The following is a 20538-nucleotide window of genomic DNA, read 5'->3' as shown; positions in this document are numbered from 1 at the left end:
GGCAGCGTCTTTCACGTGCACCTGGGAGGATGAGTGGCATGCGGGAGGCAGAGAGGTGGACAGAGGGAAGTAGGTGTCGGGTAAGGGCTGCTGACTGTTTCGGTGACATGTGGACAGCAGAATGTTGAGACGAAGCACGGGCAGAAAAGACTGGGAGAGCCAGGCCCGATGGTCCAGGCCTCGAATCCCAGCATCTGGGAGCCTGGGCCTAAGAAGAAGAATTGAGAGTTTGAGGGTAGCCAAAGCTATGCAAGGAAGCCCTGGGTGGAGAGAGAGAGAGAGTTAAGAGGACAGAGCTTCACCCCCAAAGAGAGAACAAACCAGTGACCTCATTCTTTCATAATTGGCTACAGAAAAGCCCCCTAAATTCACTAATCCCTGGGGAGATAGAAATAATATTAATAGCTGGCCCTCTGTGTGGAGTAGACCATGTTCTACACACTAAGTACACCCAAATTTACATACTTCTCTGGTCCTGGAGAGATGGCTCGGTAGTTAAGAGCATTGGCTGCCATTTCAGAGGACCCGTGTTTGGTTCCTAACACTCACACGGCCACTGATTTGCAAATCCAGTTCCTGGGGATCTGATACCCTCTTCTGGCCTCCACGGACACCAGTTTATGCATGTGGTGCACAGACAAACATGCTGGCAAAACACCCATACACACAGAAATAAACAAATCCTGGAAACTTCCCAGAGAAGTCTACGACAAGAAACTATTACCATCCCTCGTTTTGTTGCTGTTTTAGACAGGGTCCCACACTATAATTCAAGCTGCTTGGAACTCACTGTGTAACCTAGGCACTTATGGAACCTGTGCTGGCATGTAATTCAAAGCAATCCTCCTGCCTCAGCCTCCCAAGTGCTAGGATGTAAGCATGTGCAAAGTGCAAATGACTTACCCAAGACCGCACCAAGTAGTAGTTACTTCTTAAGCCCAGGCGTCCTGGCTTGAAAGGCTCTGCTTGAAACCACACATTATCTCTTCCTTTCCCTCTGTGCCTTCCAGGGCCAGTGTTGGGAGAAGGGGAAAGGCGGATAGCCGAGGGAGTGATCAAGGAGGAGAGCCCATGGGCTATTGTCACTAGTACACAGACTGGCTAAAGTTCCTAGGATCAGACAGCCTGTGAAAGGGGATCCAACTTGGCATTCGTGGAACAGTGTGGCAGACCCTGAGAACGTTCTGGGCACCTTGGGGCAGCAAAGATGTGGTCCAGGCCCCTGAGGTATTTTGCTGTGTCTGCACAGGAGTCTACCTGGCTGAAGGGAGTAAAGAAAAGTCTAAGTGGGCCAGCTTCTGAGGTCCAGCACCAGACCAGGTTAGGCATGGCCATGGCTTCCCCATTCTACTCGACCCCCGTGCGTTTTTTTACTTGGGCCTCTGGCTCCCAATGCTTCCAGTCTTAACTAATGAGTCTGTCTCCTTGATAACCTTGGGGGGGGGGGGGGATGAAGAGGTGGCTGAGCAAATGGCAGGGAGTGGCACCAGTGGCTGGAGTGGGAGGAGCCAGCACAGCCTGGGAGCTCGCCCAGGCAAGAGCAGGGCAGGGCAGGGGTGACAGGCTTGGGGATATAGAAGCCAGTCCATCCTGGGATGCCAGCTGACCCCTGCCGTCATTTCCTCTGGAGCCAGAGAACAATGGCTTAAAAAACAAGTGCAGCCGATCCACGTAGCTGCTGCCTGGCCACACGCACACACAACTCTATGGTGCTGAGCCCAGCTCTACGGAACCTGGCAGCCTAACGTCCTCACCGCCCGCATCTCACTGTCCTTCCAGCTACCCGCGGTCAGCAGCCTGGAGAAGCCCAAGGGATGAGTAAACCACAGTTCGCTGCGACGCCCTCACTGCAGGAGCCAGGCCGAGCCTGACGTCTGTTCTTTCCGCGTGCGCGCCGGCCTCCGAGGGAGTGGCCGGCCAGTGGCTGCCGCATGGAACGTCTGCAGAAGGTGAGCGGGCTGCACCCCGGCTCCGGGTGGGGACCGCTGCCCTCCCGGGCCCGCTCGGGAGTCGCCCGCGCCACCTGGTGGCCACCTCCGCACAGCACGCTGGGTTCCCCCACCCCCATCCTGAGGTCTAGGGCAAGACCCACGCCCACACCCTCGCACCCACGCACATGCCCACTCCGCCACCTTCTCGCTCTCTCCAGCAACCTCTTACCTCCCCGGGGAGCGTCAGCTCCTCCAGAGACTCCAGTGTGCCGGGCTCTCCCTCCAGCATTGTGGTGAGTACTTCTGTTGCCCACCTGCACCTCAGCTGGGAGGAGGGAGGGGCGGGACCCACTTAACCCCTGTTTGTTTCTCCTGACCTCCCCTCTACCCCCGCCACATGGAGAGAGGTCCTGTGAACTCTTGCAGGTGCAAAGACCCCAGACATCCCTGCGGAAGGTTCCTAGCTGGAAAGGGCTGGTCTAGTTGCAAAAGGCCTCAAAGGCAAAAAAAAAAAATTTTTTTTTTTTTAAAAGGGACGATCTAGAGAGGAGCTCGGTGAGGCAAGCCCATTGTTCCAGAATTTGGGAAGTGAAAACAAGAGGTTAAGGAAGTTCAAGGCCAATTGCAGCTACTGAGAGCCTTGACTAGATGAGATGCTGTCTCAAAATTAAGCGCTCATCCTAGATCCTTAAAGGGAATATAATGGAGCAGTTAACTCATGAGAATTGACATCGAAAACGTTTTCTTGATAACCAATGTGAGGTCAAGCGTCCGTCCTTAGGTGATACTTTGGGAAACTCTGTTCCATTTGAACCATTTCCCTTCAGGCCAAGATGGACAACCAGGTGTTGGGCTACAAAGACCTGGCTGCCATCCCCAAGGACAAGGCCATCCTGGACATTGAGAGACCTGACCTCATGATCTACGAGCCCCACTTCACCTATTCTCTCCTGGAGCACGTGGAGCTGCCCAGAAGCCGGGAGGTAAGGGGGAGGTAAGGGGGGGGGGGGTCGCTTGCGCATGCCTGGAGGGAGCCAGGTAAGTAGTGAGTGGGGAATGCCCCTGGCAGACCTTGGAGACAGAAATGGGCTATGCACACAGGAATGAACCCATGTTTTGGGCAAAGTGGGCATCAGACTCAAGGCTGGGGTATGAATCAGCAGGAACAGCCCTAGCTAAACAGTGGAAACATAGAGAGAGTGGAAGGTGGTAGAAAAAACAAGCCACACAACGGGAGCTCCAGAAATTCTAGCTGAAGGAGTAGACTTGTAGCCTCGTTTTATCTTTCTGTCACATAGCAGTGGTAACTCCTCCTGTGCACCCCGGAGGGTAGTGCATGGGACAATATTGGTTAGGTACTTTGCCACTTGTGTTCAAGAAAGAAGTCCTCTCAAGTCATGGTGGCACACACCTTTAATCCCAGCAATAGAGAAGCAGAGGCAGGCAGAGCTCTAAGAAATGGAAGCCAGCCTGGTTTATGTAGTGAGCTCCAGGCCAGCCAAAAGGCTACAGAGTGAGACCCTTTCTCAAAAAACAACAAGCCGGGTGGTGGTGGGGTGGTGCACGACTTTAATCCCAGCATTTGGGGGCAGAGGCAGGTGGATCTCTGTGAGTTCAAGGCTAGTCTGGTCTACAGAGTGAGTTCCAGGACAGACTTCAAAGCTATAGAGAAGCCTGTCTTGAAAAATGAAAACAAAACTAAACAAAAAAAGAAAGAAAAAAAGAAAGAAAGAAAGAAAGAAAGAAAGAAAGGAGGGAGGGAGGGAGGGAGGGAGGGAAGGAAGGAAGGAAGGAAGGAAGGAAGGAAGGAAGGAAGAAAGGAAGGAAGGAAGGAAGGAGTCAGGAGCACCGAGGTGGCTCAGCAGGTAAAAGGGTTTGCATGCATGCAAGCCTGACAGCCAGAGACCAATAGTGGAGGGAAAGCCCTGACTCCTGAAAAGTGACCTCTGACCTCTACACGTGTGCTGTGGCATGTATGTGCCCATACTCACACACAGTCATAATTAAAAGAGTAAAATTTGAATTTTAGGAAAAGATAGAGGTCATATTGGTGTGGGCAGATTGTCAGGCTGAAAAACTTCAGTACCAAGGAGCCAAGGAGAACGGATTCCATCCTGGCTGCTTGTTGGTTGGATTTCACCATTCCTTGCCTGTCAGGCTCTGAAGTCAGGGTGTAAAGCATAGTGCTCCCAGATCTGAGCTTCATATGAAAAGACTGGGGGCTGGGAGAACCACTGGGCAGAGGAAGGATGAAGGTCAGGTCAGAGATGGGCAAGGATCAAGAGGGAAGAGAGGCTAGGGAAGCAGGTGAAATTGGGTGATGGGGGTGAGTCACCCCTCTGAGGTTCTAGGGTTTAGTGCCTCCCTTGACTCTGATAATCCTCTCCCTTCACAGTGCTCACTGTCACCCAAATCCACATCCCCCCCACCATCCCCAGAGGTAAGTCAGCTCTAGTCCCGCTCTGCTGGGGCCCCCAGCTCCCCTCCCCCAACATGCCTTGTCTCAGCTCAGCAAAGTGCAGGGGATGATAGAATCAGCAAATCCTGACTGGTTGGTCACCAGCCAACTCATCTGTCAGCCAGACCCAGGATGTCATTTAACCCTTTCTTTCTGGGTAGGCACACTGAGCAGGTGGATAGAGTCTTTGAATGTTCTTTTTTTTTTAATATTTAACTTTATTTTATGTTCATGTGGTATAAAGGTGCCAGATTCATTGAAACAGTTCACAGACAGTTGTGAGCTGCCATGTGGATACTGGGAATTGAACCTGGGTCCTCTGGAAGAGCAGCCAGTGCTCTTAACCTCTGAGCCATTCCTCTAGTCTCTTTGAATGTTCTTCTTCTGCTATGACATTGTCCCTGGGTTGGGGTGTAGGCTGCTGGTGTGGGAGGACTTGGAAGGTGGTCGGAGGTAAAGCCACGTACAAGGGAAAGAGATGAGGTATGATGGCGGGACCTAGGAGCTACATACCTCTCCATAGGTATGGGCGGACAGCAGGACCCTTGGACTCATCTCTCAGGCTTCAACACCAAGGACCACAGGGACCCCTAGGACCAGCCTGCCCCATTTCCACCACCCTGGTATGTTTTATTATCAGCCTAGTTACGTTCTTTCCCCGGGAGTTCATTTTTCCTTCATGACCCCATTTCCCTTCCTCTCAGTCCCTGCTCTTTGGATTTAGACCTAGCTGGACCCTCTGGGACCAGGATGCCAGGCAGAATCAGTAGCAATAGTTGCCGTGTTATGTCTTCCTTCTCACACACCCAGAAAAGGACAGGAAGTTCTACTTCATGAGGCATGATGCCAGCAGTCTTGCTCATGGCCCCATTCTGTTTGTCTCCATTCTGTTCCTGGACCCACCACCCCCTGCCATCATGCCCCCTCCTCATCTGCTCCTGTTCCTTCTCTCAGAGACCACCCGCCCGGATTCCAACATCTACAAGAAGCCACCCATCTACAAGCAGAGAGGTGAGGATTCCTCTGACTTCCTGGCAGTTTCTCCTGCCACCTACTGGTAGGGTGGTACTGGGCCACATGCTGAGATTTGGGGAGGGATGGGGGATAACTTTACCTGCAAGAACCCTGTGTTCTCTGCTTGCTGGGCGTCTGAGATCTCCTGGGTGGGAAGGGAGAGCTGAGGGAGCTGAGGCTGAGGGTGGGCCAGTTGACTGGCTGCATGGTTAGATGGGGTGGTGTGTGGACTGAACCTGGGCCCATCTGCAGAATCCACGGGAGGCAGCCCTCAGAGCAAGCATCTCATCGAGGACCTCATCATCGAGTCATCCAAGTTCCCTGCGGCACAGCCCCCTGACCCCAACCAGCCAGCCAAGATAGAGACTGACTACTGGCCGTGTCCCCCGTCGCTGGCCGTTGTGGGTAGGAAAAACTGGGGAAAGGGGAGAACAAGAGGTTGGGATCCCTGTCTGCTATTCCTTCTTGGTCCCATGAACCCTTTTCTCACCCACCGCCTGGTTGTTACTTCCCAGCCTTTGTGCTTCCCTCGTTCCATGGCTCATTGCTTGTCTCGCCCCTGCACTTCTTCGTGTTGCTGTGCAGGGCCTGCTTGCTAATAATTCCTTCCCTTCTCATTATTATTATAGTTATTGTTATTATTATTTGGGGGTTTCGAGACAGGATTTTTCTATGTGGCTTTGGAGCCTGTCCTGGCTCCTGAGTGCTAGGATTAAAGGCGTGCGCCACCACCTTCCAACTATTATTATTTCTTTGTGATTTATTTATTTATTATGTATACAGTGTTCTGCCTGCATGTCTGCCTGCAGACCAGGAGAGAGCACCAGATCTCGTTATGGAGAGTTGTGAGCCACCATGTGATTGTTAGGTATTGAACTCAGGAACCCTGGAAGAGCAGCCAGTGCTCTCAACTCCTGAGCCATCTCTCCAGCCCTCATTATTATTTTTTAAGGTTTTTTTTTTATTTGAACTGTGTGTGTGGGGGGGGTAATGTACATGAGAGTGCAGTATCTGGAAACCTATGGCAAAGGCTTGCACTGCAGCCCAGGTTACGGGAAGTTATAAAAACACCCGTGTAGGTGCTATGCATGGAACCCAGGTCCCTCTGGAGGAGCGGTGAGCAGCCTAAACCACTGAGCATTGCTCCAGCTCCCGTTCATTCTTCAGTCACTTAACAGACAGTCCTTAAGCTTCTGCCATAGCCCAGGCCCTGTGACAGGAGATTTCAGAAAGAGAAAAATAAATGAGAGAAGGTCTTGGTCCCCAGGTAATTTAAATGTGTTTCTTATCAGTTTGTCCATCGTTATTGTCGTGTTACTGATATTACATGTTATTCTGGTCCTGGGCCTTCTGCACACTAAACACATACCTACCTTCAAGTTACATGCACTCTTGGCTCTGGACTTTATTTTCCAGGCTGGCCTCGAACTCACAGAGATCTGCCTGCCTCTGTCTCCCAATCCCAAGTGCTGGGATTAAAGGCATGCACCACCACCACCCGGCTTCTTTTTTAATTAAGTAGAAATAAAAAAGAATTTAGTCAGGCAGTAGTGACATACCCCTTTTAATTCCAGTACGTGGGGAAGCAGAGCCAGGTAGATCTCTTGAGTTCAGACTGCAGATCGAGATCTAGGACAACCAGTGCTACATAGAGAAACCCCACCTCTGAAAACAAAAGATAGGGGCTGGAGAGATGGCTCAGCAGTTAAGAGCATTTACCTGCTCTTCCAAAGGTCCTGAGTTCAATTCCCAGCAACCACATGGTGGCTCACAACCATCTGAAATGAGGTCTGGTGCCCTCTTCTGGCCTGCAGGCAGACATGCAGGGAGAACACTGTATACTTAATAAATAAATAAATAAATATAAAAAATAAAAACAAAAAATAAATAAAATAAAAAAGAATTTATAGTGTTCTTTTCAGCCCTGTTTCACAAACTGGAGAAGTGGGTAGCTGAGAGGCCCCATTGATTCTTGGACCTCTCTCTCCTAGAGACAGAATGGAGGAAACGGAAGGCATCTCGAAAGGGGGCAGAGGAAGAGGAGGAGGAAGATGATGATTCTGAAGAGGAGCTCAGGGCCATCAGGGAGCGGCAGAAAGAGGAGCTCAGCAAGGTAGCATCTTGGCTCCCAGCCCCACCCACCAGTTGTCTAGGTGACACATATTCTGGTCCCATAGCTAGTCTAAAAGACTCCTGCCACAGAAGCATCTGCGTTTGAACAGGTGGGAAGTGCCTCTCCTTTCCCAGGATTCCAGCTATACCTGGGCGTTAGGCTGCTTTTGGAGAGGTGTGGCTGGACATTCAGACCCTAAGCCCAGGAATGGAAGGATCCACCAGGGCCAGGTCCCAGCAGGCTGACCTAGGGGAGGAGAACTAGGAATCATAGAAAGGCCATTGGTTGTGCCCTTGGCGTGGTGACCTGGGATAGAGAAGCTGCTGTGGAAGGGTACCACTGAGCATCTCCGACAAACTTAACGGGGTTGAATGAACGTGGACTCCAGTGTGGACTAGCTTCTTGGGAAAACTGTTGCTAGTCTTCTTGGATTGTACCCCAACTCTGTGCTTTTCAGAGGTGGCAAGCTGGTGTCTCAGGCTTGGTGCCATTCTCCTTCCTCCCTGAACAGGTTACCTCCAACTTGGGGAAGATGATCTTGAAAGAAGAGATGGAGAAGTCATTGCCCATTCGGAGGAAAACACGCTCTCTGCCGGACCGGACACCCTTCCATACCTGTGAGTTCTGTGTAGTGGCCAGAGGTGGGGATGGAGTGGAGGGGTGTGTGTGTAGCTCTTGAAGAGTCCTGGTGTGAAGGCCACACGTGTGCTCCCCGAGGGCAAGCGTGGGAGCTGGTAGCCAGAACAAGTAGAGAACAGCAGTACAGGCAGGTCGGGTTTCGTTCAATGAACACCTACTATGGGTCAGGACATGCTAAGCACTGTGGATGTCGTGAGGGAGAAATACAGTTATTTTCTCCAGCAAGGGGGAAGTTGACATGTAACTCAACCTGGCCTTTGGAGCAGTGTGACAGGTGAGGGAACAGAGTATCAGTGGGTATTTTCAGAGGCCAGTGAGAAGCCCTGGTAAGCTCCACTGCGTCCAAGAGGGAGACACAGACATGACAAACAAAACAAAAAGATTTCTGTCGCAGTGTAAAGATGTCATAACCATCGTAGCTCTTTTTTTTTTTTTTTTGTGGTCTTTCGAGACAGGGTTTCTCTGTGGTTTTGGAGCCTGTCCTGGAACTAGCTCTTGTAGACCAGGCTGGTCTCGAACTCACAGAGATCCGCCTGCCTCTGTCTCCCGAGTGCTGGGATTAAAGACGTGCGCCACCACCGCCTGGCGTAGCTCTTTTTTTTTTAAAAAAAAAATATTTTCTTTAAAATTTACTTTTCATTTTATATACCAACCCCAGTTCTCCCTCTCTCCCCTTCTTCCACCCTCCCACCAACCATTGTAACTGGTTTACAGTTTCAGAGGTTCAGTCCATTGTGATCATGGCGGGACATGGCTGCATGCAGGCAGACATGGTGCTGGAGAAGGAGCTGAAAGTCCTGCATCTAGATCTGCAGGCAGCAGAAGCAACTGTGTCACTTGGGTATAGCTTGAGTATAGGAGACCCCAAAGCCCACCCCCACAGTGATATCCACTCCAATAAGGCCTAACCTCTTAAGAGTGCTGCTCCCTATGGGGGCCACTTCCTTTCAAACCACCACACCTACCAAGCCTCCAGATTGAATCCAAGGCTAGCCTGGACAATTTAGTAGACCCTGTTTCAAAATAAAAGCCTACTAAAGTTGTTTGGGTAGTGCATGCCTTTAATCCCAGTGCTCAAAAGCAAATACAGGTAGATCTTGGTGAGTTTGAAGGGCCCATGATCTAGATTTTGAGTTCCAAGCCAGCCAGAGTGACATGGTGAGACCCTGTTAAAGAGTTACTTATATGTATGGGTATTTTATCTTCATGTATGTCTGTTACTGCGTTCATGCCTGGTGTCCACAGAGGTCAGAATAAGGTATCAGATTCCCGTAGGACTAGATAGATGGTTGTGAGTGGCCATGTAGGTGCTGGAAACTGAACTGGGGGGGGTCCTCTAGAAGAGCAGCCACTGCTCTTAATCACAGAGCCATCTCTGTAGCCTAAACTCCTACCTTTTAGGAAAGGTTTTAAGGAGCTGGAGAGGTGGCTCAGAGGTTAAGAGCACTGGCAGCTCTTCCAGAGGACCCACGTGGCAGCTCACAGCTGTCTGTAACTCCAGTCCCAGATGATCTGACGCCCTCACACGGGTATATATACAGGTAAAACACCAATTCACGTGAAATAAAAACAAATTAAAAATAAATAAATAAAGGTTTTATTTTATTTGTGTGGTGTGTGTGTGTGTGTGTGTGTGTGTGTGTGTGTGTGTACATTAGTGTAGGGTCTGTGGAAGCCAGAGGCATTGGTCCTCTGGAGCTGGAATTACAGGTTGTTGTGAGCCACTGTGTGTAGGTGCTGAGAACCAAATTGATGTCCTCTGTAAGAGCAGTATGTGGGTTTTTGTTTTGTTTTGTTTTTTGTTTTCCCCTAAGACAGGGTATCCCTAGGAATCCCTGGCTGTCCTGGAACTCGCTCTGTAGATCAGGCTGGCCTCACACTCAGAGAGATCCTCCTGCCTCTGCCTCCTGAGTGATGGGATTAATGGTGGTTACTCCCACCACCCACTGCATTATGTGCTCTTAATCGCCAAGCCGCCTCTCCATCTTTCCTTTAAAACGTCTATTTAGTCACATATATTGTACGTGCGTGTGTGCAGGACGCATATGTGTTTGGACAGACATTGGAGAATAGCTTTGAGGAGTCAGCTCTTTCTTTCTACGTCTGTGGGTTCAAGGGATCGAATTTATATCGTCAGGGTTGCAAGGTGTTTGCCTTTGCTCCTTGAGCGGTCTCCTAGCCCCGTTCCTACTCTCTTAACATCGCAAGTTTTGAAGGCTTGGCAGTATACTCAAACTGTATCCTAAGGAGAACACATCTTTTTGGGTTCAGAGAAGAGGGAACAGATCTGAGAAATATACAGATCAAATCCACTGAAGTGAATCCTATAACCCTCATAACCCTTGCATGGGCGAGGGTATGGATGGATAAGGAAGAGAGAAAACCTTCAGGGCTTTATCCTGGGTGCAAGTGAGTAACAATTTACAATTAGATAAGAAAGGGGGAGGGGAAGAGACTGTTTCAGCTGTGTAGAGCACGTGGGTGAGAACTGAGTTTGGCCAGCCAGAAGCTGGAGGGTCTGCAGCAAATATGTGTAGGAATGGAAAGACAAAGTAAGATTATTCATGGAGAAAGGAAAAGACAACCAGGTTCCCAGGCCTGCAGAACATGCATGCCCCAGGTAGCTTGCTCAGTAATGATCTGTGTGCTCTAAGGACCACATAGCGAGACCCTGGATCTAGTGGTGGTGAGGAACACGGGGAGGAAATGGAGCCCTGTGTTTTGGGAGACTACGAAAGACCTCCTCTGTGGAAGAAAGGACGGGGGGCTATTGAGCCAGAGGAAGCCAGCCCAGCTTGCTTGTTGGGAAATACCACAAGACCTTACCTTTGTTGTGATGCTAACCCATAGCTGTGGGGGTAGGGGAGGAGATGTGGGCTGATCCAGTGCTAGTGTTTGGTAAGGAAGGTGCTGAGGGATTGCAGTCCCAGCAGTGGGCTGCAGGGCATGGCTCTTTGGAGGGGTATAGAAGATGTGGAGCCAAGAGACACACCAGGACTGGGCATTTTTTTTATTTATTTGCTTTGAGTTTTTTTTTTGCACTTGTTTCTTTGTTTTTCTTTTTCTTTTCTATGTATGTATTTATGTTTTAAAGTCTATAGTTGAAGCCTGGAGAATGATCGTCTCTAGGGATGGATTCAGCCTTGGTGTTTCAGATTCTTCTTCTGTTTTTTAAATTTTATTTATTTATGTGTGTGTTTAATGTATGAGTTTTCTGTCCTCATGTATGCATGCATGATGAAAGAGGTCATGCCATTATAGATGGCTGTGAGCCACCATGTGGGTGCTGGGAATTGAACTCAGGACGTCTGGAAGAGCAGCTAGTGCTCTTAACCTCTGAACCATCTCTCTAGTCCCCCAGATTTTTCTGTTTGGCCAAAAAGATGAGAACTGTGACTTCCGTTTGGCTTTGTAAAGTGAAATAGTCAAGTGCCTCCTTCACCCTCCCCTGGAACAGTCCCCGGGTGGAGGTATCAGGTGGTCATGTAGGTTCTCAATAGATCTAATGTTGTAGATGGAGCCGTGGGCTGTGTCCCGCCACCCAACTGGCTTACACCCGGGCTGGCAGGCTGCTTGTTGTCCCAGCCACCCGGCTAGCTTATGCCCGAAATAATCACACGGAGATCTATATTAATTAAATTGCTGCCTGGCCCATTAGCTCTAGCCCCTTATTGGCTAACTCTCACATCTTGATTCAACCCATTTCTAATAATCTGTATGTCACCACAAGGCCGTGGCTTACCAGGAAAGATTCAGGTTGTCTGACCTGGCAGCTTCATGGCGGGTGGCTCTCTGCCTGCCTCCTTCCCCCCAGCATTCAGTTGTCTTTTTCCCGCCTATCTAAGTTTTGCCCTATCAAAAGGCCAAGGCAGTTTTCTTTATTCAACCAATGAAAGCAACACATAGAAAGAAGACCCTCCTACACCAATCTAATGAGGTTTAACAGCTCAGAGTCACAAACAACAATTACCTTGGGACTGTCGCTTTCAAACACAAATATTCTGTCAGTTAAAAGTTTCTGTTGCTGTGATAAAACACCACGATCAAGAGCAGCGTGGCGAGGAAAGGGTTTATTTCATCTTGCAGCTTATAGTCCATCATCCAGGGAAGTCAGGGCAGAACTCAGGCAGGGCAGGAACCTGGAGGGAGGAGCTGCTGCAGAGGCCCTAGAGTTTTGCTTACTGCTTGCCCTCCATGGCTTGCCTGGTTTGTGTTCTTACACTCTCCAGGACTATCTACCAGGGGTAGCACAGCCCACAGCGGCCTGGACTCACCCACATCAATCACCCATCAAGAAAATGCCCCCCCCTCAGGTTTCCCCCCAGGCCAATCTGGTAGGAGCATTTTCCCAGTTGATTCTAGATGGTGTCAAGCTGATATAAAAACAGCCAGCAGGCAGAAAGTGATTGGGAGTGAAAAAAAATTATATGTACTTGATATATTGGAATTCTGTCAATCAAAATATAAATGTTCCTTATTATTGCAAGGACAAGACTTACTTCAGCAATGAACAGTGACTGTGAGAACTGATGACTTTCTCTTTGCCCCCCCCCATCCCTTTACTGTGTTCTAGGAACCCAGACTCAGGTCCTCGGGCTTTTGCAGCAAGCAGTTAACCCCAGCCATTTCCCAGCTCTTAGAGCCAATGGTTTTCTATGCAGGCCTGTTATCCCTTCTCCAAAATGCTTAGGATCTGAAGAGTTTCAGGCTTAAGGACGGTTTATTTTATTTCCCGGATTTTAGAATATTTGGATAAACTTTGCCAAATTGGAGACCCCCTAATCCAAAAATCTGAAACAAACACTTCCAAATCCAAAACTGAGAACTATATCAACAAGACTAGAGAAGTTTGGAACCCAGAACAGACTGGATTTCAGATTTTGAACTTTCATTTTAGAGATGCTAAATTTATTCAAAAGTAAGTGGTAGGTTCCCGGAGCCTATTTTGTTCCCACTCCCTAAACTTCCAATGGACTTTAGAGGATGCTTGTGGTGTTGACCGTGCCTAGGCCCTAGGCTAGACATTTGCAAAACACCTGTCAAAGTGACTGCAACAAAATACGACCATTGTTGTTTGTTTGTGTTTTTGTTTTTCAAGACAGGGTTTCTCTGTAGCTTTGGAGCCTGTCCTGGAACTCACTCTGTAGACCAGGCTGGTCTCGAACTCACAGAGATCTGCCTGCCTCTGCCTCCCAAGGGCTGGGATTATAGGCGTACACCACCACCGCAAGGTGTGCGTGTAGTTGAAGCACACAGCTGTGCAGGTATGAGCATGTATAGAGGCCAGAAGAGGACACTGGGTGTCCTGCACTATCTCTCTCTGTGTTACTCACTTGAACAGAAGCTAGATTGGCATTGATGCCCCTGTCTCCACTCCACACAGTGCTAGGGTACACACAGCCATGCCCTGATTTTTATGTGTGTGCTAGGACCCAAACTCAGGTTCAGAGCCACTGAGCCAGCTCAAATGGTAACTATCTCGGCTGCATTCACTGTGCCAGGTGATAACTATCTGAACTATAATGTCAGATTCCAGAATCTGGCTGCTGGTAATGCCGCTGTTATAACTGGGTGATTTCTTTTTGTTTTGTTTTGTTTGTTCTTTGTTTAGTTTGGTTTGGTTTTTGTTTTTTTTTAAATATTTATTTATTTATTATGTATACAATATTCTGTCTGCAGGCCAGAAGAGGGCACCAGACCTCATTACAGATGGTTGTGAGCCACCATGTGGTTGCTGGGATTTGAACTCAGGACCTTTGGAAAAACAAGCAATGCTCTTAACCGCCGAGCCATCTCTCCAGCCCCGGTTTTTGTTTTTTTTTTTTTTGAGACAGGGTTTCTCTGTAACTTTGGAGCCTGTCCTGGAACTAGCTCTTATAGACCAGGCTGGCCTTGAACTCACAGAGATCCATTTCCGTGATTTCACAGAGAGCCTGCACTTATTTGTAAACCTAGAGCTTACTTCACGGTGGCTCCTAGGACTCATTTCATGATGGCAAGCCTCACTCAGCTCTGCCTGGGATTCGTGTTAGGCCTTTGGGCTTACTTCTAGTTAGAGAAGAGGGAAGATGTAGCTTCAGCAAAATCCACAGCACACTCGCTGGAAGTCCATGGAAGCCTGCTGGGTTCTTCTGGTCAGGGAAGGCTAAGGAGGCATCCCTCTCAGGAAGGACTGTTGCGATCAAGGGACCGAACCCAGGCCTTCCTGTTCTCTTTCAGCCTTGCATTCGGGAACATCTAAGTCCTCCTCTCTTCCTTCCTACGGCAGGACTGCCCTGAGCCGGGTAAGGTTACCACCAAGCAGGGGCTGCGTGGGAGAAGTGTATGTGCATGGTGTTTCTAAGTGGATGAACACTTGAAGGCCCCGTGTAGTGGGGAGGCCTCAGAGTAAAGGAGACTGTTGACGGTTGCCCTCCGATCTCTCTGATGTCTTTGTGTCATTTCCTAGCTACAATCCACAGAATTCAGCCCATCGGGGAGTGAGGCTAGCAGCCCAGGTGAGCAGTGGGGCTACAGGTCTCTGGGAAGGGGATCTCCACAGACGTCATAGGCAGCCTGTGTCCAGTGTGGGTCGTGGTTTATTTGTCTAAGGTCAGGTGAGGGTACAGCTTCTGGAGCGGTCTCTAAATCTAAACCTTGGCTCTTGTCTCCTTAGGCCTGCAGGTGAGTGCCCCCTGAGGGGGAGCAGGAAAAACCCAGGAAGCCAGGGCCAGGCATGGGCACTGGTGGGGGCGGGGATGTGGGCCAAGAAGTTGCCTGGCGAAGACTGAAGACGCCTAGGGTAAGGCTGGGAAGGTCCCCCTGGCCCACTCTGGCTCACTGAGGCTTTGGTCTCCCCAGAACGGAGAGGGCCAGAGGGGGAGGATGGATCGGGGGAACTCCCTGCCCTGTGTGCTGGAGCAGAAGGTGAGGGCAGGGGACCTGACCGCCACAGTGGGGTGTGCTTCAGGGGGGTGGTAAAGCCCACCAAGCTGAATGCGCTAGGGGTGCTCCTGGAGATGACAAGGGGGAGGTAGCAGGGAAGCTGAGGGAGATGAATGGCAAGATGGCATGAATCCCAGTGGCCTCTGCAGGTTGACAAGGGGACCTGGGGAGTCCAGAGGGTTCTGAGGACCGGAGACTATGAACCTGAGAGAGCTCTCTCTGACTCTCCAGATCTATCCCTATGAAATGCTGATAGTGACCAACAAGGGGCGAACTAAGCTGCCTCCCGGTGTGGATCGCATGAGGCTTGAGGTATGCAAGGATGCAGGGGGTGTGGTTGAGGGGTCACCCAGTGGGGTTGCCTTGGATTTTGACGCTGTAAAGGCCACCTGCCTCCTCAGTCACTCAGATGCCCATGTGTCCCCACAGAGGCATCTATCAGCAGAGGACTTCTCTAGGGTGTTTGCCATGTCTCCTGAGGAGTTTGGCAAGCTGGCCCTGTGGAAGAGGAATGAACTCAAGAAGAAGGCTTCCCTCTTCTGACATCCCCGCCAGCTCACCCTGTCCATGACAGCACCTTCCCTCTGCTGCTTCAAGGCCCTGAAGCTGGGGCTGTGAGACCCCACAGCATCCTCTTCCTCTGCAGGCTGGGAGCAGCAGGAGGCAGGGCAGAAGCGTTGGGCTCCATTCCTCAGGTAGAGAGAGAGCCAAGATGTGCACAGTCCCAGAGTCGTGAGGCATGGACTTCCTTACCCACATGGGCCAGGGGGCCTTATCTTTTCCCTGGGCTCCACTGCCTAGCCAAACCCAGCCTGGACTCCAGTACACAGTCAAATGTTTGCACCCTTTTCCTCTCTGTCTCCCCACACGAAGGTCCCCAGAAGATGGTGAGGAGAAATGAAGGGGTACTTAGTGGTGAGGTCTGTCTGCTATCCCGTACAGGGAGGTAGACCTGGCCAGGCAGTGGCAGCTTTGGGACCCTGTGCCTGTCCACCCAAAGGCTCCAGCCCACTGCACTCCTGACAGCTCCCTGCACCCGATGCTTCTCTGATTGGCAGAAGCAGGCTCTACCTGGGCCTCCAGCTGGGAAGTCATCCTCCTGCCAGCTTGTCTGTCCTGTATTCTGCAACCCCTAAGCTTCAAGCCTCTTGCTCAAGACCTAGGGCCTATTCAAAGCTGTGGCTCAGAGCAGAGGCGCTGTTCACACGACGCCTCACCACCAGCCTCCAGGCAAAACCAGCTAGGATGCACCTTCTAGCACCTGTCCAGGGACTACGGAACCCAGGTCTCAGCCTCCCCTACATGGGATAGAGAGGCCTAGTTTGGGGCATCACTGAGAGTCCAGGCTCCCAGGTCCCCCCTCATTGCCATGCATTCCCTATTGTGCTCTCTACAGAATGTAATTTATTGGGGCACCCTCTGCTGCTTTTTTCCCCCACTCCCTGCCCTACCTAATTGCACTCCCCAGTCCCTGTCTCTCCACATATGTATGTGTATATAATTATATATATATATATTTTGCCAAGGTCTGGGTTTTGTTTTTGCCCAGATCCTGGCACTCCCTGTCCACTGTATGTGTGATCATGCTGGGAGGGGTAACTGCTTGGAATTAAAAGGTTGCGTTGGGTCCCTAAATCTGTTTGTTTCCATCCCCACCTTTGGAGCAGAATTCATGCCCTTACATATGCTAGACAAGCTCGCACCATAATGGATATTTTTTGTTTGTTTGTCTTTGTTTTTCTAGACAGGGTTTCTCTGTGTAGTACTAGCTGCCCTGGAACTCCCTTTGTAGACCAGGCTGGCCTCGAACTCACAGAGATCCACCTGCCTCTGCCTCCCGAGTGCTGGGATTAAAGGCGTGCGCCACCACCGCCCAGCACAATGAATATTCTTACCCCTTTAAGAAATTTTTAATTTTAAATCTGGGCAGTGGAGGCACACTGTAGCACAATTAATAAAAACCCAGTGACAGATATTGGGGTTCAACCTGAAGATGAGAAAAGCAAAACAGCCAGACACTGGCTCTTACCTCTACCTCAGTCTGAAAATGGTGATTCTGCCTCCAGGAATTCTCAGAATGAGACTGAGAGCTGTCTCCTCCTGTTTTATAATCCTCTCTAGTGCTGGGATTAAAGGCGTGCACCACTACCGCCCGGTTTCTACAGCAACTAGTGTGGCTACTGGGATTAAAAGTGGGTGTCACCACTGCCTGGTCAGTAAGGGTGTTTTACTCTCTGGTCTTTAAACTTTATTTATTAAAATACAAATGAAATGCCACTACAGCGCACACCTTTAATCCCAGCACTCAGGAGGCAAAGACAGGTTGATTTCTGTGAGTTCGAGGCCAGCCTGTTCTACAGAGTGAGTTCTGGGACAGGCTCCAAAAACTACAGAGAAACCCTGTCTCAAACAAACAAACAAAAACAAAAAAAAAAAGAAATTTTAAATTTCGGGACAGACAGGAAGGCTTGCTCTTCTTGCTTCAGTACCAAGTATCTGGGAGGATAGGCTTGGGGCACCAGTCCAGACTATTCATTTATTTTGTTTTGTTGTTTTGTTTGAGATAAAGTGTCCTGAGCAAAGGGTGGCCTTGAACTTGCCTCACAACCAAGCCTGGCTTTTCACCTTGTAAGTGCTGGGAACACAGGCATATACCACATATTTGTAGGCATTATTTATTTGCTTGTGTGAGGCAGGGCCTTCGGTAGCTCAACTGGCCTCAAACTTACCTTATATCTGAGGTTGAGCTTCTGGCCCTTCTTGCCTCAGCCTCCCAAGTGCTGGACTTGCCAGCATGCACCAACAGGTGTGGCTTATTTAGTGCTGGGGATCAAGCCCTGGGCTTCTTGCTTGCTAGGTGTGAACTCTACATACTGAGCAACATCTGTGATTCATGTTTGTTTCTTTATAAGCAGTCGGCCCTGAGTCAGAGGGACAGGTGACATCAGGTTGAGAAAGTCATGGGAAAGGGGTTTCACACAGGCTAGAAGGGGTGGAGAGACATTGCTCACAGTAACTTCCTGTATCTAGGGCATAAAAGTAAGGGCTAGCCTAGACAGGGTGTTATTTGCCACTTCTCCAGGGCCTCTGTGAGACAGAAACCTGTGTTCCATGCTTGGTGGAAACTTGAGGGGGAGCCTCAGATGACCTCAGACACCCTGCTCTCCCCAGGGCCCAGGGCGCTTATGCAGCAGGGAAGCAGAACAGCAAAAGGTTAGGGTGCGGTGAGCTGACTGGCAAGCACCAGGCAGAGGAAACAGAAGTGGAGAATGAGCGAGGGGCTGAAGAACACAAGTGAGGGGCAGGTGGAGCCAGGAAAGGAGGTAGTGACTCCCCTGCCCTCCACAAGCCCTTCCCCTACAATTGCCACAGAGCAGCAAGCCTGAGGGAGCTACGTGTGCAGTTCCACTTGAGGATCAAAAAGGAGATGAGATGTGGGTGCGTGCCGGAAGGGGCCAAAAAAGCAAATAGATCAGAATCACTCCGAATTAAACAGCGATTTCATTACTATTCGAACCGGATGTATAGTGGAAGACTGTTTTGAATCGCTCATTCCCCTTCTACTTCCTAAGTGTTGAGATGGCAGGCACAGGTCGTCACACCTGGTTTCTTCGGTGCTGGGGAACTAACCCAGGCTTTGTGTGTGCTAGGTAGGTAGGCACATGGCCTAGTGAGCTACTTTCCCAGCCCCTGGACAGTGATCTTAAGTTGTCCTACGTCTGCAGCATTGTTTTATCCTTGAAACAAACCTGTAAGACCCATAGTTTGATTCCTTCCAGTAAATGAGAGAACATTTTATCTGAAACCCAAAGTTACATAAAACCAAGGAGTAGCTAATGGGGAAGGGGGGAATTTAGGGGAAGTGGTCGCTGCTGGGGATCAAACTCAGGATCTTGGGTGTGCTAGGTGAGTACGCTATCACCTGGCTACACCCCCAGTTGCCCAGCACTGGTGATATATCGCTATTTCTTCAGGGGAAACAGGACTGGGCTTCCCACATGCTACCAGACATCCATTGATTGTGGAGAAGTTCCTCGTGCTGGAGCCTGTGCAGTTCCTGTCCACTTGGAACTCATGGGCCGCTGTGGAAAATGCGTGTTTCACTGGTTACCAAGGAATGCTGAAAACTACATGATCAGATGGACGGGGAAATGTGTGTGATGGACTCCTTTTGACACTAAGCCCCAGAGGATTTGAAACTCCTGAGAATTTAGAATCCTTCAAAGTGAGGCTCTTGGCCCCTAGAGCAAAGTGTTAGGGAAGACCTCCATGCTTCCTTCTGACACACAGACGTATAACCTGGGAAACTTGATTCCAGTGGTTTCCAAAGCGTTGGTCTTGGTTTTATCCCATCTCCCTATTTAGAATCATGATGTGAGGGCTTAGAATGCAGCTCAGCTGGAAGAACGCTTGCCCACCATGCGTGGGGCCCTGGTCTCTCTCCTTAGCAGTGCAGACGTTAGGCACACGCTGAATTCCACACTAGGAAAGGGAGAACAGAAGTTTAAGGTCGTCCTCAGCTACACAGTAAGTTGAGGCCAGACTGGTTCACATCAGACCCTGTTTCAAAAAAAGAAATAAAGATGTCATTTAAAAAAAAAAAAAACAAAACACATCAACTCCACTCCTTGGGAGGTTTTGAGTTTTGTTTTGCTTTGCCTTTTTTTTTTTTTTTTTTTTTTGAGACAGGGTTTCTCTGTAATCCTGGCTGTTCTGAAACTTTGCTGCCATGCCCAGCATTACTTTTTGGGTTTTTAAATGTCATGCCGAAGCCTGAACCCAAGGCCTTGAACATGTTAGCCAAGCCCTCTTACCACTGAGCTATACCTCCCCCCTCCCACCCCACCCCACCCCCACACACAGGGCTTTTCTCCCTGTAACAGCCCTGGCTATCCGGAAGCTTTCTGTAGACCCAGCTGGCCTATAAATCACTGAGATCCATCTGTTTCTGCCTTCTGAATGCTGGGTGCCCTAGTTACCACACCCTCCTTTTTTTTTTTTTTTCTGGAGTCAGGGTCTCACTAAGTAGCCTTGGCTTGCTATGTAGACCAGACTGGTTTTGGACTCATAAAGATCTGTCTGCCTTTGCCTCTTGAGTGTTGGGGTCAAAGACATATGACACCAAGCCCAATTTACATGTCCAGTTCTTTGTTTTTGAGGTCTCACTAGATTTCCAAGACTGGCCTGGAATTTACTGTGCAGCCCAGGCTATCCTAAAGCTCACTAAGGGCTAAAATTATGCTTACATTATCATGTCTGGCATTATTTATTTGTTTGCTTATTTATTTGGTACTGGGGATTGAACCAAGGGCCTTATGTTGCCTTTGTTTTTTTGTTTTTTAAGATTTTTTTTTTAAGATTTTTTAATTATGTATAGTGTTCTGCCTGCAGGTATCCCTGCAGCCCAGAAGAGGGAACCAGATCTCATTACGGGTAGTTGTGAGCCACCATATGGTTGC

The 20538-nt window shown here is 49.6% G+C and overlaps 1 protein-coding gene across 6 annotated transcripts in view; it reads left to right on the top strand.

Moving 5' to 3' along the window:
- Positions 1-16600, top strand: part of Dmtn (dematin actin binding protein) — a 32828-nt gene extending 16228 nt beyond the window's left edge. For 5 of the 6 annotated variants that reach the window (XR_012907906.1, XR_012907905.1, XR_012907902.1 and 2 more), the window contains 14 exons: positions 1780-1949; positions 2150-2224; positions 2759-2914; positions 4327-4371; positions 4913-5012; positions 5344-5400; positions 5656-5808; positions 7395-7516; positions 8028-8133; positions 14375-14439; positions 14604-14659; positions 14996-15061; positions 15311-15391; positions 15509-16600. Coding sequence is in view for 1 of the 6 variants with exons in the window: in XM_075949041.1 (XP_075805156.1) it covers positions 1932-1949; positions 2150-2224; positions 2759-2914; positions 4327-4371; positions 4913-5012; positions 5344-5400; positions 5656-5808; positions 7395-7516; positions 8028-8133; positions 14375-14439; positions 14604-14652; positions 14811-14818; positions 14996-15061; positions 15311-15391; positions 15509-15622 (1215 nt within the window). In the remaining 5 variants the exon portion in view is untranslated. Of the gene's footprint in view, positions 1-1779; positions 1950-2149; positions 2225-2758; positions 2915-4326; positions 4372-4912; positions 5013-5343; positions 5401-5655; positions 5809-7394; positions 7517-8027; positions 8134-14374; positions 14440-14603; positions 14660-14810; positions 14819-14995; positions 15062-15310; positions 15392-15508 lie in introns of all 6 variants that reach the window. The other variant, XM_075949041.1, reaches the window with a different exon arrangement.
- The last annotated feature ends 3938 nt before the right edge of the window (positions 16601-20538 follow it).

This window comes from Microtus pennsylvanicus, chromosome 15 (genome assembly GCF_037038515.1).
Source record: "Microtus pennsylvanicus isolate mMicPen1 chromosome 15, mMicPen1.hap1, whole genome shotgun sequence".
In the NCBI taxonomy this organism is placed as follows: domain Eukaryota; kingdom Metazoa; phylum Chordata; class Mammalia; order Rodentia; family Cricetidae; genus Microtus; species Microtus pennsylvanicus.
Note: the sequence above shows the minus strand (reverse complement) of the source record. Positions and strands in the feature narration are given on the sequence as shown.